Consider the following 26,300-nt stretch of genomic DNA (forward strand, 5'->3'; position numbering starts at 1 on the left):
GCAAAGGGCATGGAAAAGAGTATTACAGACAGAGGAAATTGTGAATAGGAAAGCCCTGAGTGGGGAAGATGCATGGTTCTTTTTAAGACCTGTGGGAACAGTGAGCCTGGAACAGAAAAAGTATGAAAATGGTGATGAAGATAATGAAACAACAACAATAAAAATAGATGGCGTTAGTATATCAGTATGTAGTATATATTATATCATAATCATATGTGACATTATTAACTTAATGCTTATATATGCTTAAGAGTGTGTCAGGCACCATTTTTACCACCATATTATTATCTCCATTTTACAGATGAGGAGACCAAAGCTCAAAAAAGCCAAATAGTTTACCACGGATCACAGTTAGTAGTAAATGACAAAGACTGAATTCAAATCCAGGTGGTCAGACTCCAGAACCTGTGCTATTCTGCTTCTCTATGATACGGCTGTATATATAGTTTGAGGCTGGATTATGCAGGACCTAGTGGACCTTGTTATAAATTTTGGTTTTTATCCTAAGAGCAGTTCATAGCCATTATACGTTTTTTTTTTTGTTTGTTTTTTGTTTGTTTTTTTTTGAGATGGAGTTTTGCTGCAATGTTGTGTTCTTGGTGGCTCACTGCAACCTCCACATCCCAGGTTCAAATGATTCTCCTGCCTCAGCCTCCCCAGTAGCAGGGATTACAGGTGCCTGCCACCACGCCTGGCTAATTTTTTTTTTTTAGGTGGAGATGAGGTTTCACCATGTTGGCCAGGCTGGTTTCAAACTCCTGACCTCAGGTGGTCCGCCCACCTCAGCCTCCCAAAATGCTAGGATTACAGGCATGAGCCACCACACCTGGCCAATTGTAGGGTTTTAAGTGAAAAAGTAAGATGAAACAGATCTGTGTTTGGAAAGATCATTCTGGCTACCCCATAGGGACCCAGAATGGAGAGCACAGAAATCAATGTGGGGGTCAGGCGCGGTGGCTCATGCCTGTAATCCCAGCACTTTGGGAAGCCGAGGCGGGTGGATCATGAGGTCAGGAGATTGAGACCATCCTGGCTAACACGGTGAAACTCTGTCTCTATGAAAAATACAAAAAATTATCCAGGTGTGGTGCCGGGCGCCTGTAGTCCCAGGTACTTGGGAGGCTGAGGCAGGAGAATGGCGTGAACCTGGGAGGTGGAGCTTGCAGTGAGCTGAGATTGTGCCACTGCACTCTAGCCTGGGCGACAGAGCGAGACTCTGTTTCAAAAAAAAAAAAAAAAAAAAAAATCCTTGTGGAGAGATGAGTTAGTTGTTTTGGCAAGGAATTTTTTTTCTGGGACAGTTCTTTTGCTTTACACTCTATAGTTACTGACTTTGTTGTATAAGCGAAGCAATTATATTTTAAAATAATAAAGAATAATTTTATTTTTCACACCATCTCACAGGCAGTATCATTTCTTTTTTTGCTTTCGAGATAGAGTCTTGCTCTGTCACACTCAGGCTGGAGTGCAGTGGCACGATCTCGGCTCACTGCAACCTCCACCTCCCAGGTTCAAGTGATTCTCCTGCCTCAGCCTCCTGCGTAGCTGGAATTACAGGTGTGTGCCACCACGCCTGGCTAACTTTTTATATTTTTGGTAGATATTGGGTTTCGACATGTTGGCCAGATTGGTTTTGAACTCCAGACCTCAAGTGCTCTGCCCACCTCGGCTTCCCAAAGTGCTGGGATTATAGTTGTGAGCCACCGTGCCCAGCCACAGGCAGTATCATAAGAAGACAGGGATGTCAGGTAGATTTTGTTTCACTCATGAACTCTATGCCTTCCTAGAGTGCTGGGCTAAGAAGAGTTCTGAGGTAGTGTCTGTAAGATGTGGAGTGGGGGATGGTGGCATCAATGCCACTTGTTTTCCCTCCAGATGGTAAATTCTTACTCTTTCTCTGCCTAAACTAACCGTTTCTTTGCCAGGTTTTGTGTATTTTAGCTTTTAAATATTTTTTATATCTGATCCTTGATATTCTTCTATATTTCATTATTTCTCTCTCTCTTTTTTGTGTTTCCTTTTTTTGAGACAGGGTCTCACTTTGTTGCCCATACTGGAGCGCAGTGGCGTGAGTATGGCCACTGCACTGTAAGTGAGATCCTCCCACCTCAGCCTCCCAGGTAGCTGACCGCAAACATGCTCCACCACACCCAACTAGTTTTTGTAGAGATGGGGTCTCCTTATGTTGCCCAGACTGGTCCTGAACTCCTGACCTCAAGCAATCCTCCTGCCTTGGCCTCCCAAAGTGCTGGGATTACAGGCATGAGCCATCACACCTGAACTATTTCATTATTTTTCATTTGGACTTTTATGATAGTTTCCTAGCTATTCTCCTTCCTTCAGTCACATATCCCATCAAAACACTGTATGGTGATGCCATTGTACTGTACAGATGGAGTGATATTTCTCCCTTTAAAGACCCTGTTTCCTTCTGTGTGATGAAGCAAAGATCTTTCAGTGTGACATCCAAACCATCCATGTTTAGGCCTTTGTTTCCCTCTCCAGTGTCATCATTCATTGTTCCCACCTTTTCTAATCTATGCTCCTGCCAACTATTTGCAGTTCACTCAAAACTATCTTCTAAAACTAGGTTGCATTTTATTTCCTTGCCTTTGCACATGCCATTTCTTGTGCCGGTGGAAGAAGAAATAAGCTAGGTAGGCTGGCAAAATTTTGTCTCAAAAAAGTTTGTTTGTCGAGGCTGGGGCAGGAGAATGGCGTAAACCCGGGAGGCGGAGCTTGCAGTGAGCTGAGATCCGGCCACTGCACTCTAGCCTGGGCGACAGAGCGAGACTCCGTCTCAAAAAAAAAAAAAAAAGTTTGTTTGTCATTCACAATAGAATGAGCTGTTCTCTCTCTCTCTCTTTTTTTTTTTTTTTTTTTTGAGATGGAGTCTTGCTCTGTCGCCCAGGCCGGAGTGCAGTGGCCGGATCTCAGCTCACTGCAAGCTCCGCCTCCCGGGTTCACGCCATTCTCCTGCCTCAGCCTCCCGAGTAGCTGGGACCACAGGCGCCGCCACCTCGCCCGGCTAATTTTTTGTGTTTTTAGTAGAGACGGGGTTTCGCCGTGTTAGCCAGGATGGTCTCGATCTCCTGACCTTGTGATCCGCCCGTCTCGGCCTCCCAAAGTGCTGGGATTACAGGCTTGAGCCACCGCGCCCGGCCTCTCTCTCTTTTTTTAATTGTATAGTGCAGCCACTTTTATTATGGTATCTACAGATCAATGAATTTTGTCTTCATACTGATTATACTAATCTTGCCATCTCCTCCTCATCCTTCATTGACACACTAGACTGCAGTCTCTCTGAAGTCAGAAATTGGTCTTGTTGACCTGAATCTCCATTTCCTAGCACAGGGATTGGCACAAAGTACATGTTCAATAATTGGAATAAAAGAGCCTCTGTTTCACATATAAGGAAACTGAGCCTGAAGGAATAAGTGATTTCACCAGTGTCTCATGGTAAAACTGGGATACAAACCAGTTTGTTGTTACTCCAGATGCAATATTTCTTTCATTATACCTAGCCTATACACTTTACAAATAATGTGCTTTAAGTTAATTAAATGTTCTTTCTGAATATAAAAATTGTGATAATGGAAATCTCCCTAGCAGCTTAGATTGTAAATTTAAGAGGATAGGAACTGCTCAGTTGTCTTTGGTTTATAGTATTGCTTTCAGTTGAATAGGCTATATTTTTTTGTGATTGAGGGTATAGACTATGACAAGCCAGTTGACAAGCCAGTTGACACAATTGACAATACACAAATTGTGTATTGTTTTCCATGTTGCATTGATGAATCTCCTTTGAATATTAGAAAATAAGAGACAAATAAAAAATGTTTTTTATTTTCTGATTTTCTTTTTTCTTTTTTTTTTTTTTTTTGAGACGGAGTCTTGCTCTGTAGCCCAGGCCGGAGTGCAGTGGCCAGATCTCAGCTTACTGCAAGCTCCGCCTCCCGGGTTTACGCCATTCACCTGCCTCAGCCTCCTGAGTAGCTGGGACTACAGGCGCCTGCCACCTCGCCCGGCTAGTTTTTTGTGTTTTTTAGTAGAGACGGGGTTTCACCGTGTTAGCCAGGATGGTCTTGATCTCCTGACCTCGTGATCCGCCCGTCTCGGCCTCCCAAAGTGCTGGGATTACAGGCTGGAGCCACCGCGCCCGGCCTATTTTCTGATTTTCTAAGAGTTTGTTCTGGATATTAAAATTATAGTTGAAGGCCAGGCGTGGTGACTTGTGCCTATAACCCTAGCACTTTAGAGGGCTGAGGTGGGTGGATCAGTTGAGGTCAGGAATTCAAGACCAGCCTGGCCAACCTGGTGAAACCCTGTCTCTACTAAAAATACAACAACTAGCTGGGCGTGGTAGTGGGCACCTGTAATCCCAGCTACTTGGGAGGCTGAGGCATGAGAATCACTTGAACCTGGGGGGCGGAAGTTGCAGTGAACTGAGATTGCGCCATTGCACTCCAATCTGGACCACAAAGGGAGACTCCATCTAAAAAAAAAGTTACAGTTTAGCCCTCATATTCATATATGTTGAGCATTCATATTCATTCAGTGAGTTTTTATTCCTGCCTACTATAATCCATAATACTTGAACATTGTTGTGAGCAGTTTACATACCTTAATCCATTTAATGCTCACAACCCTGAGTTAAGTACTGTTTTTCTTCCCACTTTACCTGTGAGGAAGCTGAGTCCTAGATAGTAACCTGTTAAAAGTCACATAATTAATAAATGGTTGAGTCAGGATTTGGACCCCAGCAGTCTGATTCAAGAGCCCAAACGCTTAACCAGGATGGTAAACTGTATTAGTTACTTTGTTTTCAGAAAGACTACAGAGATGAAAAGATAGGACTTCTGCTCTTGAGGTAATTGATAGTGTAATGGAGAGAAAAGTTATGGGAATGGGAGAAGTAATATTTATTTGTTGAGTGACTGTGCCTTGTGAGAAGCTGTGCTAAGCATATCTTACGCATTCTCATTTAAACCTAATTGTCTTCAAACTTGTATGCTTTCTGTTGCTTTGTGCCACCCTTTTTTTTTTTTTTTTTTTTTTTTTTTGATGGAGTCTTGCTTTGTAGCCCAGGCTGAAGTGCAGTGGTGCGATCTCGGGTCACTGTAACCTCCACCTCCTGGGCTCATGCAGTTCTCCTGCCTCAGCCTGCCAAGTAGCTGGGATTACAGGCGCCCACCACCACACCTGGCTAATTTTTGTATTTTTAATAGAGACGGGGTTTCACCATGTTGGCCGGCTGGTCTTGAACTCTGCCTGCCTCAACCTCCCAAAGTGCTGGGATTACCGGTGTGAGCCACTGCGCCTGGCCTGTGCCGCCTTTTGTACAAATTCAAAATCAAGGCCAGGCATGGTGGCTCATACCTGTAATCCCAGCACTTTGGGAGGCCGAGGTGGGTGGCTCACTTGAGGTCAGGAGTTCAAGACCAGCCTGGCCAACATGGTGAAACCCCATCTCTACTAAAAATACAAAAAAATTAGCCAGTCCTGGTGGTACGTGCCTGTGAGCTCAGCTACTTGGGAGGCTGAGGCAGGAGAATCACTTGAACCCAGGAGGTGGAGGCTGCAGTGAACAGAGATTGCTCTACTGCACTCCAACCTGGGCAACAGAGAAAGATTCCATCTAAAAAAAAAAAAAATACAAAATCACAGTCTTATGTAATTGCTTTAAAATTGTGTGAGGTGCATTGGGAGCATAGGGGAAGGAGCCCTAAATCTATTTGAGAGGGAGAGTAAGGCTTCACAGAGCAGGTAGCAATTGAATCATAACAACTGACTAAAAGTTTCAGACAGAGAAAATATAGCAGAGAAAATAGCCAAGTCATGGAGGGGTGAGATAATGTGGTGTGTTTAATAGTTGAGTATTGATAATAAAGTGGGAAAAGAGAATAGATTTAAAAATGGTTAGGTAGGATTGATCAAATTTAGAGATTGTTTATGAGGTGTGAAGGTCAAAGAGGAGTCCAAGGATACTTACAGGTTTTGGGGTTTATGGTGATACCATTTACTGAGGGGTTAGAACAGGATTTTGGAGGAAGTACTAAGTGCAGTTTGGGGTCTGTTGTGTTTAAAGGGCTTGTGGGATATTCAAGTGGTAAATTGCACAAGGAGGCATTTGCACATAAAAATCTGGGATTTGGAGATTGAAAAGTTATCTACTTGGAGATGTAGGGCTTCCAGATAAAATACAGGATGCCAGGTTAAATTTTACTGTCAAATAAACAATGGTAATTTTTATTATAAGAGTATTGCATGCAATACTTGGAACACACTTATTCTAAAATAGCATTATTTCAGCTATAGCTAAAAAGAAGGTTTCCTTTTCCTGTAAGATAGTAGGACAGTTTGCTGAGCGGTTTGTAGGTAAGGTGGAGGGGGTTGAGGGATTTTGAGGGAGTTCTTACTTACTTCTTTTTACCTGGTGAAATTGAAACATCAATGAGCAGGAAAGATGTAGAGTTTGGACCTGTGAGCTATGAAGGTTTAGAAAAGTTACTTTCTGAGGTAAAAGAAACCAGTCAGGGAAATATAACAGAAATATCAGAAAAATTTTAGAAATTGAGTTGATAAGGCAAAGTAATTTTTATTGAATCTGGCCAGGCATTATGGCTCACGCCTGTAATCCTAGCACTTTGGGAGGCCAAGGCGGGCGGATCACGAGGTCAGGAGATAAAGACCATCCTGGCTAACATGGTGAAACCCCGTCTCTACTAAAAATACAAAAAAATTAGCCAGGTGTGGTGGCGTGCGCCTGTAGTCCCAGCTACTCAGGAGGCTGAGGCAGGAGAATGGCGTGAACCTGGGAGGCAGAGCTTGTAGTGAGCCGAGACTGCACCACTGCACTCCAGCCTGGGTGACAGAGTGAGACTCCGTCTCAAAAAAATATATATATATATATTTTTTTTGTTGAATCTTAAACACTTGTTTTGGTAATTTGAAGAGGTATATAATACTTTTAACATCCTCTTCATTTTGCAAGTGTCAGTAAATATTGTTATTTAAGTATAATGTTTAAGAACATGCACTTTGGATTGAATAGACTTACATTCCTTCATTTAGCAAGTATTTATTAAATGCCACAGTTATTAAAATAATAAGTATGAGAACTAGCACTTTGGCTGGGTGCAGTGGCTCACGCCTGTACTCCCAGCACTCTGGGAGGCCAAGGCAGGCAGATCACCTGAGGTCAGGAGTTCGAGACCAGCCTGACCAACATGGAGAAACCCTGTCTCTACTAAAACTACAAAATTAGCCGGGCGTGGTGGCGCATGCCTGTAATCCCAGCTACTCGGGAGGCTGAGGGAGGAGAATCACTTGAACCCTGGAGGCGGAGGTTGTGGTGAGCCGAGATCACGCCATTGCACTCCAGCCTGGGCAAGAAGAGCAAAACTCCATCTCAAAAGAAGAAAAAAAAGAACTAGCATTTTGTGTTCGTATCATGCTTACTTTTGACTTTGACTAACTAAGATGCCATGCTGTGTACTTTATTTATATTAAGTCATTTGCCCCCTCCCTCCCCATTGGCCCTATGGGTAGGTAATATTATCTTTATTTTACAGATAAATTGAAACTAAGAAAGATTAAATAGCTTGTTTAGGAGCCAAGATCATATGTTTCTGTCTGCTGTTAGAACCCATAGTCATTACTGTTATGTTGACTGTGTTGGGCGGTTGGGTATACAGGGTTGAAAAAAACAGATATTGTCCATAATGGATGTGATCTTTTCAGTCTAATGTGTGTGTAGGGGGAAGGATGAATGTTAGGCATTATTCAAATTATCCAAATAAGTAATGAAATGATTTAGTGCTGTGAGAGAAAGGAGATGGGAGAGATTACTACAACGGGGGAACTTTATTTCAATTGGGCCAGAGTTTGAATTCATTGTAGTAATTACTTTATATTTTCACATGTATGACGGTGCTATGTTGGGTTTTAGAACAGAGAGACTGGCTGGGTGCGGTGGCTCATGCCTGTAGTCCCAACACTTTGGGAGGTGGAGGTGGGCGGGTCACCTGAGGTCAGGAGTTCAAGACCAGCCTGACCAACATGGTGAAACTCTGTCTCTACTAAAAATACAAAAATTAGTTGGGCATAGTGGTGGATGCCTGTAATACCAGCTACTCGGGAGGCTGAGGATTGCTTGAACCCGGGAGGCAGAGGTTGCAGTGAGCTGAGATGGCGCCATTGCACTCCAGCCTGGGCAACAGAGCGAGACTCCATCTCAGAAAGAAGAAGAAGAAGAAGAAGAAAGAAAAAAAAAAAGAACAGAGAGACTGAGTTTGATTCCCATCTGTGCACGTAGTCTCTTTGTGACCTTGGGCAAGTTGCTGAACATCTCTTAGCTTCACTTTCCTCATCTATAAAGAAGGGATATCTTATAGAGAGCACCTCTTTGGGTGCTCAATACATATCATGGGAAGTGTTGAATTAATGCAGTGGTTCCTAGTTTTTGGCATTTAATAGTCTGAAGAAATTTCTAAAGTAACTTTGGAACTAACATAGCTACTCATTCATTTTGCTACATGTGGGGAGATTAAAAATACAACTGCCATTTATTACCATCAGTGATTCAGAAAAGTAAGACTTTTTAAAAAAACTTTCTGTTTTGAAATATGTAAGGGTATTTTAACATTAAAAAAAGGATGGTTATAATTTCAGAATAAAGAACCATTCAAAATAGGCATTTACATTTTTAAAATGTTTCATGATTACATTTTGTTTTAAAACGTTTTAAAGAATGTAGTAAGAATAAATAGGATTCTGTCTGTGATGATTTTATGTATAATGAGCAGATTGCATTGACACTCTTGTATCTTTTCTGTCATTAACAGAAAAGACAGCTTGTAAGTCTAAAATGATTGAAATCCAAACTCTAAATGATTCAGATTTAATTTTTCTTTTTTTTTTTTTTTGAGGCAGAGGCTCTCTCTGTTGCCCAGGCTGGAGTGCAGTGGCACAATCTCAGCTTACTGCAGCCTCTCCTCCCGGGTTCAAGCAATCCACTGCACTCCAGCCTGGGCAACAGAGAAAGATTCCATCTAAAAAAAAAAAAGTGATTCTCCTGCCTCAGCCTTCCTGGTAGCTGGGACTATAGGTGTGAGCCAGCACGCTCAGCCACATTTAATTTCATTGATTGCTCCTTTTTGCCGGGTGCGGTGGCTCACACCTGTAATCCCAGCACTTTGGCAGGCCAAGGTGGGCAGATCACCTGAGGTCAGGAGTTTGAGACCAGCCTGGCTAACATAGCAAAACCCCGTCTCTATTGGAAAAAACACAAAAATTCGCCGGGTGTGGTAGCGCAAGCCTGTAGTCCCAGCTACTTGGGTGGCTGAGGCAGGAGAGTCGCTTGAACCCAGGTGGTGGAGGTTACAGTAAGCCAAGATCGCGCCATTGCATTCCTGGGTGACAGAAGAGACTCCATCTCAAAAAAAAAAAAAAAAAATTATTTATTGCTCCCTTTTAAACACACTATCTAAAAAATAGATAGTGCTCAGCATTTGGAATAATTATGTATTACTCCCATATATCAAAATTACATTTGAAAAGTAGATAAAAGTATTTTAAAAGATTCTCTAATTCTGAAAGATTGTCTTCGTAAAGATTAAATCTAGTCTAATAACTTGTAAATTTTGACTTTTGAGGTGTTTGTGAAGGTATTTATGATTAGACTGTTTAAGAGATTAATAGGGCCGGGTGTGGTGACTCATGCCTGTAGTTCCAGAACTTTGGGAGGCTGAGGTGTGTGGATCACGAGCTCAGGAGTTTGAGACCAGCCTGGCCAATATGGTGAAACCCTATCTCTACTAAAAATACAAAAAATAGCTGGGTATGGTGGCGCATACCTGTAGTCCCAGCTACTTGGGCAGCTGAGGCAGAAGAATCACTTGAATCTGGGAGGCAGAGGTTGCAGTGAGCCAAGATTGTGCCACTGCACACCAGCCTGGGTGACAGAGCAAGACTCCATCTCAAAAAAAAAAAAAAAAAAAAAAGATGAATAGGATAGAATAATTTTTTTTTTTGCTTGAATTTCTAGTTTACTTACATACACTGTATTCATTGCTCTTTTTTCTTTTCTTTTCTTTTTTAAAGGAGTATGGAAGTGCCCAACAGCCAAAAATTCAAGAAAGTGAATTGAAAATTAGTGGTGTGTTTTCAGTTAATGAGAGACCTCTTGGTAAGAAATGGAACTGTGTAAGTTAATTACAATTAGTATTTGCTTATTCTGACTTGTAAAATTGAGAGAAAGCATCTTTTCATGTATGTCTTTCTCTTTCTTTAGAGCTGTGGTTTTTCAAACTGTGAGTAGCTGGTTTTCAGCAGCGTTTTAAAAAATAAAATGGAATAAGATTATATCAGAATATGATATGTATAGTAAGGAAACATATTGTTTCATAAAATTTCTGTTTCAGTGATTGAAGTGAACACACATCCCCACATTTACAAACATATGTATATGAGAACTGGGTTATAATATTAAATGTATTTCCTACTTTGAGTCATGGTAAAAAAAAAATTGAAACCTCAGTTTTGGAGTGCTTATTGCCTCATTGATACTTATTGCCTCATTGATACTGGATTTCAAGATAGGGAATTTGTCCTAAAAAAGAGAGACTGGGCCGGGTGTGGTGGCTAACACCTGTAATCTCAGCAACTTGGGAGACTGAGGCAGGTGGATGGCTTTTGCTCAAGAGTTTGAGACCAGTCTGGGCAACATAGTGAGACCTTATCTCTGCTAAAAATTAAAAAAAAATTAGCTGGGTGTGGTGGCGTGTGCCTGTAGTCCCAGCTACTCAAGAGGCTGAGGCGGCAGGATTAGTTAATCCTGGGAGTTTGAGGCTTCAGTGAGCTATGATTGCACCACTGCCTTCCAGCCGGGGTGACAGTGAGACCCTGTCTCAGAAAAAGAAAGAGAGAGAGAGAGGGGGAGAGAGAGAGACTGAGACTGTATATGCATTAGTATTGATACTAAAACTTTTTTTTATTTTGTTTTGATAGCCCAGCAGTTGAACCCAGGCTTTCAGCTTTCTTTTACATCATCTGGCCCAAGTGTATTGCTTCCTTCAGTTCCAGCTGTTGCTATTAAGGTTTTTTGTTCTGGTTGTAAAAAAATGCTTTATAAGGGCCAAACTGCATATCATAAGACAGGATCTACTCAGCTCTTCTGCTCCACACGATGCATCACCAGACATTCTTCACCTGCCTGCCTGCCACCTCCTCCCAAGAAAACCTGCACAAACTGCTCGAAGTATAAAATTCTTAACATCCCTTTTTACTGTACCTTTTTTTAGTGTGTATATAGTTTAGTTCAAACATGCTGTTGATACTTTAAATCTCTTTAGCATGTATCCGTAGAAATAACTTTTTAGCTAATGGAAGAATTAGCCAATTTTAAAGTTTTGCAACATTAAATAAGTGACGTGGTGTTAGAATGATGATTAAACCAGTTTTCTGTCACTTTAGATTTTACTATGGAAAGAAATAACAAATGACATGTGGGAATTGCAGGACTATCCTGTAATTGTAGACACCCACCATTTAAATTTATTTAACAGTTATCTTGAAAGTTATTTAGTATAGCATAAAATAATTTCACTCTTTTAATAGTATATGAAAGCTATTTAATTCTTTAAAAAGTAAAAACTCCACATAGTCAGAAAAATGTGTTTATTTCTAATGTCCTTGTGGGGTCATTGTTGCTTTACAATAATGCTTAGATGCAGAGAGAAGAAAATACAGCAACAAAGTCACATAAATCTTTCCCTGCCTTAGTACATTTGAAGGATTTGGCATGTTTTACCTATTACTGTGGTAGTGTAATTTGAGGAATACAGTGTGTTGTTAGTAGTCACTATGGGCAAAAAATGGTAAGAGCTTGCTTTTAAACTGTGGCTCTATCATTTATCTCTGTGACTTCGGACTAGATATTTAACTTTCTAAGCCTCCATTTCTCATCAGTAAATAATAGTTGCTTCCTAGGATTTTAATGAGACAGTGTTAGCACATGGCCTAGCGCACCAAGTACTTAATAAACGGAATCCTGTTATTGATAATAAAAATTATATCATGTGATACTGTTTATAGTTAACATGATAAATATATTAAATTTAATAAATATATGTATATATAATACATATTACTTTGTATACTTAACATATCATTTGTAGGCCCCTATTTTGTCTTTGGCCATGTTTATCTGCTTTGTGTCTTGACCTAAACTATCTAAAAGTAGATCCTGCTATATGGAAATTTCCAGCTAAACAGGAGAGAGGATGTTTTTTTTCTTTGTTGGCCATGCTGGAGTGCAGTGGCATGATCACTGCTCACTGCAGCCTTGAACTCCCTGGGCTCAGATGATCCTCCCACCTCAGCCTTTCAAGTAGCTGGGACCACAGGCACACACCACCATGCCCGGCTAATTTTTATATTTTTTGTAGAGATGGTTTTGCTATGTTGCCCAGGATGTTCTCAAACTCCTGGGCTCAAGCAATTAGCCTGCCTCAGCCTCCCAAAGTGCTGGGACTATTGGCATGAGCCATCATACCTGGCCAGGAGAGAGGAATTTTAAAATATTTATATACTCTAAATTAGTTTGTTGCAAAATACCCTTCTAATTAACACTTTTATGTCGTTCTCATGAAACTAATCTGAAGAAGTAAACTTAGTTTTCTATTTTTAGATATTGTTTCAACATACCAAATATCAAAATAAAATTAAATAATTTTATTTATTTAAAGAACATAACACAACTTATACATCCAAATGCCTATTGTTTTCTTAAAAGTAGTCACCCCGTCAGTGACTTTTTAGCATAAGATTAGGAGACAGATTCTTATCTTTTCCGCATGCATTTGATTGTTACAAATTTTCTTTTTTTTTTTTTTTTGAGACGGAGTCTTGCTCTGTAGCCCGGGCTGGAGTGCATTGGCCGGATCTCAGCTCACTGCAAGCTCCGCCTCCCGGGTTTACGCCAATCTCCTGCCTCAGCCTCCGGAGTAGCTGGGACTACAGGCGCCCGCCACCTCGCCCGGCTAGTTTTTTGTATTTTTAGTAGAGACGGGGTTTCACGGTGTTAGCCAGGATGGTCTCGATCTCCTGACCTCATGATCCGTCTCGCTCTGTCACCCAGGCTGGAGTGCAGTGGCCGGATCTCAGCTCACTGCAAGCTCCGCCTCCCGGGTTCACGCCATTCTCCTGCCTCAGCCTCCCGAGTAGCTGGGACTACAGGCGCCTGCCACCTCGCCCGGCTAAGTTTTTGTATTTTTAGTAGAGACGGGGTTTCACTGTGTTACCCAGGATGGTCTCGATCTCCTGACCTCGTGATCCGCCCGTCTCGGCCTCCCAAAGTGCTGGGATTACAGGCTTGAGCCACCGCGCCCGGCCTGATTGTTACAAATTTTCAAAGGCGCTTGATACCTTAATCAGGCTAATATAGTAGCTAATTAAATTGAGTCATACTGTTAAAACATGAGATTTATAAAATTAAAAGTTAAAAAATAGTCTAAAGGTTTATCTTAAGTTTTGTCTTAAAAAATTAGAAAAACGTTTGAGCTATGTTATTGTTGGAAGAGGTGTGGTTTTTCTAAGGTAAATGTTATGGTATAACACTCATTTGAGTGTGTAAAGTTCAGAGTACATTTATAATTTATGTGCACAGATTTTCATTATAAAATTACTCTCTTTGATTTACGTATTTTTACTTACTATTTTTTTACTTATTATGCCACTGGCAGATTCACCTTATTAAGTGAAACTCTTAATTGCTCTGTTTTCAGTAGAAAAATCACTTTTCAAAATTAATACTTCATCTGTATATTATAAGCATATTCTTTTGGTTTCCAAGATTTGCTGTCGTATTTTTACAGTTGAGTTTTAAATAATTAAAATAATTTTCATTGTTGTTATTTTCTCATGGTTTACCATTGAATACACCTGTATAATAAAGGTGCTAGATGGGAGGCACTATAGTGGAATAATTAATTCCATAGACTAGAGTCAGACTACCTGGATTTGTATTTCAGCTTTACTGCCTACTAGCAATATGATTTTGACAAGCTGTTTAACCTCTGATTCAGTTTCCTCATCTGTAAAGTGGCAGTTGCAGTAATACCTAACTTCATAGTAGTTTGGGGATTTTTTTTTTTTTTTGAAACAGGGTCTCACTCTGTCACCCAGGCTGGAGTGTGGTTGTGTGATCCCACCTCACCACAGCCTCTGCTTCCTGGGTTCAAGCAGTCCTCCCAGCTCAGCATCCTGAGTAACTGAGACCATGGGCATGAGCCAGCATGCCCTGCTAATTAAAAAAAATTTTTTGTAGAGATTGGGTCTTGCTGTGTTGTCCAGGCTGGAGTGCAGTGGCATGATCATGGCTCATTGGAGCTTTGAACTCCCCGGGCTCAAGCAATCCTTCTGCCTTGGCCTCCCAAAGTGCTAGGATTATGTGGGTAAGCCACTGCACTCTGTCATTTTTGTGGTATTTAAATTGGATAATTTGAGTAAAGAGAATAATGCTTGGTGCATAGTAATTACTCAACACACTTATTGTAGTATATATTATAGCCATTATTATATACTTTGCCATTTACTTTGTGGCCTGCACTAGTGTTTATATAATTAGTGACTATTTCCTTTAGTTTTTATACTTGTCAGAAGAATGGCAATACTTAGCCTCTGTTTTACCAGGGTATTGCTATTTGTGGTTATTGCAATAATTAGCTTTTACAAATTGGCTCTAGGAATCTCACAGAACCACTCAATTATTTTTGTTCTTCCTATCTCGTTCCTGTTTCCATCTGTCCTCTGATACAAAGCCTTAACAGCCCTTTTGTCATATGTTTCTTTGATTTTCTCAGTTATAGCTAAATATTATATATCATGCTTATTTTTTGTATTCTGGTAGCTCATTTGTTTCTCAAAATCTTGCACTTTCAACTTTTAAACATTTCGTTTATTGTCTTGGCTGGACGCGGTGGCTTGTGCCTGTAATCCCAACACTTTGGGAGGCCGAGGCAGGCGGATCACGAGGTCAGGAGTTTGAGACCAGCCTGGCCAATATGACGAAACCCTGTCTCTACTAAAAATACAAAAATTAGCCTGGCATGGTGGCATGGGCCTGTGTCCCAGCTACTCGGGCGGGAGGCTAAGACAGGAGAATCGCTTGAACCCAGGAGGTGGAGGATGTAGTGAGCCAAGATCGTGCCACTGCACTCCAGCCTGGGCAGCAGAGTGAGACTCTGTCTCACACACACACAAAAAATTCATTTATTGTCTCGTTTCAGTTCTACTTTGGGCAGCCTCTGGCTAGTAAGAGAACCAGTGTCTTGTGGTCTGGAGTTGTGGGATGGACACTGACTGGTCCCATTGGCTACAGCAGATGAAACTTGGTTGGGGCTGGAAGCCTTCCTATTTTTGTTTTCAGCATCTGGCTGGCTGTGTGTGTGTGTGTGTATATATATATATATATATATATTTTTTTTTTTTTTTTTTTTTTTTTTTTTTTGAGATGATGTCTAGCTTTGTTGCCCAGGCTGGAGTGCAGTGGCACAATCTCGGCTCACTGCAACCTCCGCCTCCCGGGTTCAGGCGATTCTCCTGCCTCAGCCTCCCGAGTAGCTGGGATTACAGGCACACACTACCACACCCAGCTAACTTTTGTATTTTTAGTAGAGACGGGGTTTCACTGTGTTGGCCAGGCTGGTCTTGAACTCCTGACCTCATGATCCGCCCACCTCGGCCTCCCAAAGTGCTGGGATTACAAGCGTGAGCCACCATGCCCGGCCCTGGCTGGTTATATTTTAAATAGAATTCGCTCTTGACAAATTTATGAATTAGGTATTATAAACCCCATTTTATACATGAGGAAATTGAGATAGTAATTACATCATTCATTGTCACTCACCTGATAAATAGCAGAACTCATCATCAAACCAAGCTTTGCAGACACCTTATCCTTTTTCTACCATACAATACTTGCCCTTAGTAAGTGTTATTTCAGCTCACAAAGAGGAGGAAGTTACAATTGTGAAGAATACATTTCATTTTTACCTTTGTTATTTATTTTTAGAGACATTTTAAATCCTAAGGATGTGATCACAACTCGCTTTGAGAATTCCTCTCCTAGCAAAGATTTCTGCAGCCAATCATGCTTGTCGTCTTATGAGCTAAAGAAAAAACCTGTTGTTACCATATATACCAAAAGCATTTCAACTAAGTGCAGTATGTGTCAGAAGAATGCTGATGTAAGTTACATTTTACTTTTATTGGGATTCTGCTCAAAGAGATTTTTTTTAGCTGGCTCTGCTTATTTTGTGTATGTGTGTGTGTGTTTATTTCCTAGACTCGATTTGAAGTTAAATATCAAAATGTGGTACATGGTCTTTGTAGTGATGCCTGTTTTTCAAAATTTCACTCTACAAACAACCTCACCATGAACTGTTGTGAGAACTGTGGGAGCTATTGCTATAGTAGCTCTGGTCCTTGCCAATCCCAGAAGGTTTTTAGTTCAACAAGTGTCACGGCATACAAGCAGGTATGAATATCTATTTGTTGCATGTAGTTAGGCCCACTCCTTCTGATTTGGCTGCACAGGGATGAACTAAATGAGAGTGAGTTCCTTCCATTAGTCCATCCTGATATGTGATTTCCCTTCTAGAAAATGAGATATATTCTGATGGTGCGAGGGATGATTGTGATGGTAAGTTGATATAGGTAAAATAAGTCCCTTTTTAAAGGCTCCCTTCATAGCTAAGAATTCACAAATGAGATTTCTTTTCTTTTCTTTTTTTTTTTTTTTAGTTAAGATGGGGTTTTGCCATGTTGCTCAGGCCGGTCTTGAACTCCTGAGCTCAAGCCATCCACCCACCTCAGCCTCCCAAAATGCTGGGATTACAGGCGTGAGTAACCACGTCCCGGCCTCAAATGTAATTTCATGATTTTCTTTGAGCATGAAATATTTTGTGATGTATTGATAGCAAGAATACCATATTATAAATAAGCCATAAGCAAGAGTTAAGATGATAAAATCAGTGAATCTAAACAAAGCTTGTCTTTTTCATTTTAAAATGTGTTTGGGAATGAATTGTAATTATTTGGTCAACACTGTCTTATGAGAATACTTCAAGTAATTTTATTTATTGTAATGAATAAATGCAGTAAGCTTGTTACTAAATATATCACCTTGTGTCAATTTAATTATTACTGATTTGTGGTTTTAAAAAGTTTTTCTTAAAGATGTAAAGATGTATCTTGTAAATGATAATTAAACGTTTTTTTCAGTTAGCAAGTTTGATTTGTTACTTCCTCTGAGCAGTTGGTAATGGACATATGGACATTCATCACTGAAAATAATCTCTTTTTTTAAGAATTGCCATTTTTGGCAGTCTGGTTACTACTTTCACAGGAAAAGAATCCATGTTATTTTATATATGATCCCAAAATGAGTTCCATTTCTAATTTTGTTACTAGTATTGTGCTCTGTCTTTTTACTAGGAAGATTATGTCATGAAACCTCAAAATTTATATTTTCCTACGATTTCCTTTCATATTGAGAGACCTTATAATGTGTCACTGACAGGGTAGTGTAGTGGTTAGGAGCCTGAACTTTGGAGCCTGATGAAATGAGTTTAATTTCCTACTTCTTCTGCTCATCTGTTAATTTAATTAAAGTTAATTTGAACTTTTTGTTAATGTAATTTTTGAGAGCACTTCACTCTGTCGTTAAAAGGATTCTGTGACACACTATATATCAATTGCTTAGCCTGGGGCCTGGCTCATGATACGCATTTAGTAAGTTATAGTATTGGTTATGTAAATGGTAGCTATTTTTATTATTTCTTAAAACATGAATAAACTTATGAGCAGATTTTATTATGAAACTCAGCTTGAAAAATAGATCGTTCTGTAGGATCTCTAATAATATACATTAAGTATCATTTCTATCTCCTGCTGAAGAATCTCACAAATTAAGTAACCTTAAAGGTGGTAGACTCTTCTAGATTGATGTACAAGACTATACCGAGAATGGCCCTTTGGTTCATGGATTCGCTGGTCTTCTCTGATTATTGGTGATGAAAAAGTATGTAATGATTACCTAATTCATTACTTATGTTTGAATTAATGTGTTTTGTTTGCTAAGATCTCTATCTGAGTAGTTACTAATTTCTTCAGTTTCTATTTTATTACTGTCTGGAAGAACTTACTTTCCCACCTCCCAATAGTGTGGTTTCATCATCATGCTCAAATATTTCAACCAAGAGCTGTGGTTGTAGGTAGCTTTTCTTTTTAGTTTTTTGAACAATATGTAAATATGTATGCTTGTACTAGGTATCTAATGTTCTTTTATTTTAATAGAATTCAGCCCAGATTCCTCCATATGCCCTGGGGAAGTCATTGAGGCCCTCAGCTGAAATGATTGAGACTACAAATGATTCAGGAAAAACAGAGCTTTTCTGCTCTATTAATTGCTTATCTGCTTACAGAGTTAAGACTGTTACTTCTTCAGGTAATGTTTAAATTTGATAAATTTATATATTTAATAACTATTGAAGAAAAATGTAACTGCTTTTCTTTGATTTTGTTACAAGCTAAATTTATCTCGTTAGTTAAATAAAGACCCAAGATTGACTTTTAAATAACTGACTTGTATGTGAAAATAGGTTTTCACTGATTTTCTTGGTTGCAATATATACAGTATTTTATAGTTTCATATGTGAGAAGAAAGAAAAAACACTTAAAATTTCCAAGTTAGTTTTTGTCTAAGTGGGACTTAATAGAGGTTAGTTGTAGTTAGATTTCAGATTTTTGTAAAGTTCCTTGATTTTTTTGGTATATTATTATTTAATTTTTTCATTCTCCCAATACATTTTTGTATTGTTTGTTCATTGGTATAACTTAATCATTGTTTTTTATTTTTTGTCATCAAGGTGTCCAGGTTTCGTGTCATAGTTGTAAAACCTCAGCAATCCCTCAGTATCACCTAGCCATGTCAAATGGAACTATATACAGCTTCTGCAGCTCCAGTTGTGTGGTCGCTTTCCAGGTATGATCTGAGGTAGCACATCATGCATGTGATTCTCTTAGGCATTGATCTGTGGCACAGTGTTAACTGCTGAAGGCCTGTTCTTATGAAAATTTAAATTTGAATTAAAAAGAAAAAATTTGTTTTGTTTCATCCAGGGTCCCAACCAGGTCATTTCTATAAAATATCTGAACCCAGATATTGGGTCTTAGCAGTTTCTTCTTTATTTAGGATACTTGCCTAAACTGTCATTCCCTCCCACTTTCTCCCTTGGGTCTCTCCCCTTCACAAAGATGGAAGCTAGGATTATGGTTTGGGTAGGTGGTATGGTGAAGAACAGTAGCCTGATGGGATTCACATGCCCCTTCCTCTCTCATCCTGTGTCAGATACCTAGTGACTCCTGGCATGGAATTGTAAGCATCCACTTGTCCCATTTTCTCCTCCCTCTCTGCAATACACACACAGAGTAGAGTTTAGTAATCTCCGGGGTAGGAACATGCCTGATGCAGTATCCCTGGCATTAGGGAGAAAGAGACTGTTGGTGGCTGTTGTGTCTTAATAGCCATCAGAAGCTGGTTGATAATGGGAGTGCAGGTAGGGGGAGGTTTTGTGGGGAAGGAGAAGCCTGCTCTAATTTATTAGAGGCATACATTAGAGGTCTTTGTCAGGAAAGCCTGAATTCTAGTCCTTGACCTTTTAATGTTGTATTTCTCAGTCCTTTTATTGTGGAAGTATGCCATTTAAACTCTTTCCGTGACATAGAAAATTTTAAAAAATGTTTGTGGGGGACTTGATTTATTAAAGTGAGGACATGAAAAGTACCAAGTTATCTTATTTCTCACTTGATAAAATCTTTACCTTATTTGTTTTCATTCAGAATGTATTTAACAAGCCAAAAGGAACAAACTCTTCAGCGATGCCCCTGTCTCAGGGCCAAGTGGTTGTAAGCCCGCCCTCCTCCAGGTCAGCGGTGTCAACAGGAGGAGGTAACACCTCTGCCGTTTCCTCCAGCTCCATCCGTGGCTCTGCTGCAGCCAGCCTCCAACCTCTTGCTGAACAATCCCAGCAAGTTGCTTTAACCCATACAGTTGTTAAACTCAAGTGTCAGCAGTGTAATCATCTGTTTGCCACAAAACCAGAACTTCTTTTCTACAAGGTAAAGAGAGATCATGAAAGGGATTGAATATAAACTTATCCAGTGGAAACACTTTTGTGTTTTCAATTTTGAACACTCAGTTTGCTTTGACATGAAAATGACTTCTTAAAGATAAAGCAACTGTTTAGTTAGCTCTTAATGACTCTTGTTTTTCTGCAGGGTAAAATGTTTCTGTTTTGTGGCAAGAATTGCTCTGATGAATACAAGAAGAAAAATAAAGTTGTGGCAATGTGTGACTACTGTAAACTACAGAAAATTATAAAGGAGACTGTGCGATTCTCAGGGGTTGACAAGCCATTCTGTAGTGAAGGTAAAGACAAAGTTGGTTTGTCCACAGAGCATGGGTTGTTATAATTCATGATGACTTGGGCAATTAAGCCACAATTAGTTTTCACATTCTTTTTGTCTTATGAGGTATAATTAGAAGTATTTTGGAGGCCTGGCACTGTGGCTCACGCCTGTAATCCCAGCACTTCGGGAGGCTGAGGCGGGTGGATCACTTGAGGTTGGGAGTTCAAGACCAGCCTGACCAACATGGTGAAACCCCATCTCTATTAAAAAACCCCATCTGTATACAAAATTAGCTGGGCATGGTGGCGCACGCATGTAATCCTAGCTGCTTGGCAGCCTGAGGCAGGAGAATTGCTTGAACCTCGGAGGCAGAGGTTGCAGTGAGCCGGTATCATGCCATTACACTCTAGCTTGGGCGACAAGAGTGAAACACTGTCTCAAAAAAAAAAAGTTTTTTTGAATTGTGTTTATAGTTAATTCACTTTAAAGTCAATCTTTTTATTTATTATTTTTATTTATTTATTTTTTTGAGACAAGGTCTTGCCCTGTCACTCAGGCTGGAGTGTGGTGGCATGATCTTGGCTTACTGTTATCTCCGCCTCCCTGGTTTAAGGGATCCTCCCACTTCAGCCTCCCAAGTAGCTGAAGCTACAAGAGCATGCCACCATGCCTGGCTAATTTTTTTTATTTTTTGTAAAGACGGGGTTTCACCATGTTGTCCAGACTGGTCTTGAATTCCTGAGCTCAGGTGATACTCCCGCCTCGGCCTCCCAAAGTGCTGCAATTACAGGCATGAGCGACTGTGCATGGACGAAAGTCAGTCTTTTTAAATGTTGCAATAATTGCAATAAAAAACTGTAAAAATGATTAGATCAGTGGTATTAATAAAGAAAATCTCTTTATAAGTTTAGCTATGACATCAGAGATCTTTTTGTTCTCGCACTCATTTGTAAAGAAGAGCTTAAATAGTTGCTGCTTCTTGGCTTAAAAAACTTCTATATCTCTGATGTTTCTGAATATAAATGGCCTAATATTTAGAGTATATTTAAAAGGTGGGGGCCAGGCGCAGTGGCTCACGCCTATAATCCCAGCATTTTGGGAGGCTGAGGTGAGCCAGATCACCTGAGGTCAGGAGTTCTAGAACAGCCTGGCCAACATGGCGAAATGCTGTCTCTACTAAAAATATAAAAATTAGCTGGGCGTAGTGGCAGGCGCCTGTAATCCCAGCTACTCTACTCAGGAGGCTGAGGCAGGAGAATCACTTGAACCCGGGAGGCGGAGGTTGCAGTGAGCTGAGATCATGCCACTGCCCTTCAGCCTGGGAAAAATGAGTGAGACTCTGTCTCAAAAAATAAAATAAAATGAAATAAAAGGTGGTATAAGTTTGGTTTGTGAATATAGAGACTGTCTTGTAATCTAGAGGCAAATAATTGTGTAAGTATTAGAAGACCACAGAAACTTCTTATACCTCCTCAGTTAATGTAAATTTGATCTTTCTTCCTTTCATCCCTCTGATCCTCAGTTTGCAAATTCCTATCTGCCCGTGACTTTGGAGAACGATGGGGAAACTACTGTAAGATGTGCAGCTATTGTTCACAGACATCCCCAAATTTGGTAGAAAACCGATTGGAGGGCAAGTTAGAAGAGTTTTGTTGTGAAGATTGTATGTCCAAATTTACGGTTCTGTTTTATCAGGTAAAGGTGATAATATACTTTTTTTGGCTTTCTGAAATCAGTGCAAATTGTTTTCTATTTAAAATATATTCAAATTATGTCAAGAAAAATTTGGTGTTTAGCACTGGATAAAATAAGTTATGGGCTATAACAAAAATTCAGTTGAATATAAACATGAACTCTTTGGGATAAAAAGTATAGGATTTCTGCAGACTTTGTTGTTGATTGGATATGGCCCTTTTATTTTTGCCTTCTTATAAGGCACATTGCCCTTATTTGACTTCTTTCAGGTTAGAACTTCACATAATGTTGCCTGAAGTGGCTCTCTCATTCAGGTTACTCTGAAGAATTTGAAGTCAGACCTTGTCTCACTTCATAGGTCAAAGGACAATAGCTGGCAACTATTCCTACCTCATTTTAAAAAAGATTAACTTTTTGAAAGGCTAACAATGGTAGCTGCAGTTAATTGAACCACTAATACATGTCTGGTGCTCCGTAAGTGTCATTTCATTTAATCCTACCATAGTCCCAAGAGCTAAGAATATTATTGCCATTTTATAAATAAGAAAAAGGAGAGAGGTCCAGGGAAGTTAAGTAATATGCTCTCGAGGAAGCTGATAGGGGACAGGAAGACAGCATCTATAACACTCTGGTGAAATCACTGTTTGCTTGTCTACCTCACCCCCAAAATAGAATTTTATTGTTGGGGGAGGGTAATCTATTTTTCATGATTCTATAATTAGGGCCAATCACAGTGCTTAAGACAAAGGATGTCTAATTAAATATTTGCTGAATGAATCAAAACCTTTATGACTCCAAAGCCCATATTATATCAACTGCTGTAAGCTGCTGCTTGATTTTTTTAAAGTTGAACCTATCTTTATTTTTTTTTTACTTATTTTTTTCATTGTGTATCTTTTCTTCCCCCACCCCACGCTGCCCACCCCCCACCCCACTGCCAGACAGAACCTTGTTCTGTTGCTCAGGGTGGTGTGCAGTGGCGTGATCAGTGGGTTATGTTGGCTCCCTGTAGCCTCCGCCTCGTGGGTTCAAGCGATTCTCCTGCCTCAGGCTCCCGAGTAACCGGGAAAGGTGCGCACCACCACGCCCAGTTATGAACCTATCTTTAGACTCCCTTATTGGTAATTTTGAAAACAAGAGCATTTTTTTGTTTTGTTTTGTTTTGTTGAGACAGAGTCTCACTCTGTCGCCCAGGATGGAGTGCAGTGACGCGATCTTGGCTCACTGCAACCTCTGCCTCCCGGGTTCAAGCAATTCTCCTGCTTCAGCCTTCTGAGTAGCTGGGATTACAGGCGTGTGCCACCGCGCCCGGCTAATTTTTGTATTTTTAGTAGAGATGGGGTTTCATCATGTTGGTCAGGCTGGTCTTGAACTCCTGACTCTGTGATTCGCCTGCTTCAGCCTCCCAAAATACTGGGATTACAGATGTGAGCTGCCATGCCTGGCCACAATTTTTATATTATCTTGATTTAGGGCATCTATATAAAACAAAGAATTAAATAAAATCAGTATTTTAAGGTAAGAACCTTACATTTTGTAGTCTCAACTGACTCATATATCCTGTGTTCATAGTGCCTCTTTTTATGATTAATGTTATCTTTTCATTATTTTATAGTTTTAAGCCTATCTTGTCCAATGTTTCTTTCTCAGATGGCCAAGTGTGATGGTTGTAAACGACAGGGTAAACTAAGTGAGTCCATAAAGTGGCGAGGCAACATTAAACATTTCTGTAACCTATTTTGTGTCTTGGAGTTTTGTCATCAGCAAATTATGAATGACTCTCTTCCACAAAATAAAGGTAAAATTAAACTTAGCTAATGGGATTTTTATGTCAGTGCTAGGACACTATCAGCACACACAGTTATAAATAATATAATAAAAACAAAATTTCATTGGATTCAAATAGCCTGAATTTCCTTAAATTTTTCTTTAAGAAGTCTTTAAGATTTCCCCTTGAGGGAAAAGTGATTATAATACTTTTTGCTCTGATAGTCAAGCACAGCAAAAGGCCAATAATGTATCTGCACTAATTTTTATAAGAAACTTGTTTTTTTGGTTGTTGTTTTTTTGAGACGGAGTCTCGCTCTGTCGCCCAGGCTGGAGTGCAGTGGCGCAATCTCGGCTCACTGCAAGCTCCGCCTCCTGGGTTCACACCATTCTCCTGCCTCAGCCTCCCGAGTAGCTGGGACTACAGGCGCCAGCCACCAAGCCTGGCTAATTTTTCCTGACCTCGTGATCCACCCGCTTCAGCCTCCCAAAGTGCTGGGATTACAGGTGTGAGCCACCACACCCGGCCGGAAACTTGTATTTGATTGCTTTTGATTGAATGTATCTGTCCATAAATAACTTAAACTAGGGATATATACTATTTAGTTCATAAACCAGAAATAAAAATAGAAAATCAGGGCAAACAAAGGGAGAGTATAGTTAATACAGTTGCTGTGACTAGTGTAAAATTTGATTCAGAGCTTGCTTATAGGCAAGAAGAAAAGAACAACACATTAATTATCTCAGAAAATACAAAATAGAACGGTTCTACATGGGTAGCAAAGTTGATCCTGGCTAAGAATAAAATAATTTTGCAAGTAGGACAGCTAATGTGGTCAGAATATTCAGGTGAGTAGATAGATCCATGGTGTATTCATACAGTAGCTCTCCTAAATATTTCTTTCTCAGTATTAGATTAAAAACATTTGGTAGCCGGGCACGGTAGCTCGCACCTGTAATCCCAGCACTGTGGAAAGCTGAGACGGGCAAATTACTTGAGGCAAGGAGTTCGAGACCAGACTGGTAATCGTGGTGAAACCCCATCTCTACTAAAAATGCAAAAATTAGCCAGCTGTGGTGGTGTGTGCCTGTAATCTCAGCTACTCAGGAGGCTGAGGCATGAGAATTACTGGAACCCGAGAGACGGAGGTTACAGTGAGCCGAGATCACACCATGGCACTCCAGCCTGGGCAATAGAACGATATTCTGCCTCTCAGAAGAAAAAAAGCCGCTTGGTATGTTCTCTGATCAAAGCCTGGAGTGCTACCTAATTGACAGAGCTTTGGCTCCTTGCAGTCTGGCCATTGCCTGCCTTTGCAGCCTAATTAATGATTACCTTAATCATAAATGCCTTGTGCTAATCTTTTGTGTTAGCCTTCCATTCCCCAGAACCAGTCAAGTTGGTAGTAGCATATTCATTTTATAATATGGGTTAAGAAAACCAGTGTTATGGGGTTGGACAGCTCCTTCATTAACTTATTTATAAAAATTGTCATGTTAAGTTTTTTTTTGATGCACGCTTAGGTCTAGGAGTTTTAATAGTTACTAATAGAACAGCCCAGTGAATCCTGAAGCTAATACCTTTTTGTTGTTGTTGTTGTTGAGACTAGGTTTTGCTATGTTGCCCAGGTTAGTCTTGAACTCCTGGTCTTAAGTGATCCTCCTGTCTCAGCCTCCCAAGTAGCTGCGATTACAGGCTGGTGCCACTGTATCCAACACCTGTATTTCTACCTGTTAAATGTCATTTGAGGTTTATAATTTTACAGAATTGGACTCTCTTTAAGTCCTAATGAACACTAATCTGACCAGAGTCACCCAACCTAACATTACACAGAATCAGATATTTGTATTGCTTCTTGAAAACCTAGTTACTAAACAGGGTTTTGTGTGTGAGTATGAGTGTGTATGAGAGAGAGACCCTTTTGCTTATTCCAGGTCTTAACTTTTTATTTTAATCAGTAAATATTTCTAAAGCGAAAACTGCTGTGATGGAGCTCCCTTCTGCAAGGACAGATACAACACCAGTTATAACCAGTGTGGTGTCATTGGCAAAAATACCTGCTGCCTTATCTACAGGGAACACTAACAGTGTTTTAAAAGGTATGACTTGATATAATGACATTTGGCTAAGCCATAGAAGTGAGTGTTGTCTAGCCTAAGTAGTTCTCTTTTTTTGAGACAGTTTCACTCTTGTTGCTCAGGCTAAAGTGCAATAGCGCGATCTCAACTCACTGCAACCACTGCCTCCTGGGCTCAAGCAGTTCTCCTGCCTCAGCCTCCCGAGTAGCTGGGATTACAGGCACCTGCCACCATGCCCAGCTATTTTGGTATTTTTAGTAGAGACGGGATTTCACCACGTTGGC

At 40.2% G+C, this 26,300-nt stretch overlaps 1 protein-coding gene across 25 annotated transcripts in view; it reads left to right on the forward strand.

The window, feature by feature from the left end:
• The window catches only part of ZMYM6 (zinc finger MYM-type containing 6), a 46,750-nt gene that overhangs the window by 2,231 nt on the left and 18,219 nt on the right, over nucleotides 1-26,300 (forward strand). For 7 of the 25 annotated variants that reach the window (XM_077992005.1, XM_077992044.1, XM_077992156.1 and 4 more), the window contains 12 exons: nucleotides 10,105-10,189; nucleotides 11,011-11,260; nucleotides 16,076-16,250; nucleotides 16,349-16,540; nucleotides 16,664-16,705; nucleotides 18,361-18,511; nucleotides 18,933-19,048; nucleotides 19,906-20,184; nucleotides 20,344-20,494; nucleotides 21,998-22,170; nucleotides 23,821-23,968; nucleotides 25,897-26,037. In XM_077992005.1, the coding sequence (XP_077848131.1) occupies nucleotides 10,105-10,189; nucleotides 11,011-11,260; nucleotides 16,076-16,250; nucleotides 16,349-16,540; nucleotides 16,664-16,705; nucleotides 18,361-18,511; nucleotides 18,933-19,048; nucleotides 19,906-20,184; nucleotides 20,344-20,494; nucleotides 21,998-22,170; nucleotides 23,821-23,968; nucleotides 25,897-26,037 (1,903 nt within the window). The remainder of the gene's footprint in view (nucleotides 1-10,104; nucleotides 10,190-11,010; nucleotides 11,261-16,075; nucleotides 16,251-16,348; nucleotides 16,541-16,663; nucleotides 16,706-18,360; nucleotides 18,512-18,932; nucleotides 19,049-19,905; nucleotides 20,185-20,343; nucleotides 20,495-21,997; nucleotides 22,171-23,820; nucleotides 23,969-25,896; nucleotides 26,038-26,300) is intronic. The other 18 variants (XM_077992053.1, NM_001266765.3, XM_015134810.3 and 15 more) reach the window with 3 other exon arrangements.

Source organism: Macaca mulatta, chromosome 1, assembly GCF_049350105.2.
Source record: "Macaca mulatta isolate MMU2019108-1 chromosome 1, T2T-MMU8v2.0, whole genome shotgun sequence".
Lineage (NCBI taxonomy): Eukaryota > Metazoa > Chordata > Mammalia > Primates > Cercopithecidae > Macaca > Macaca mulatta.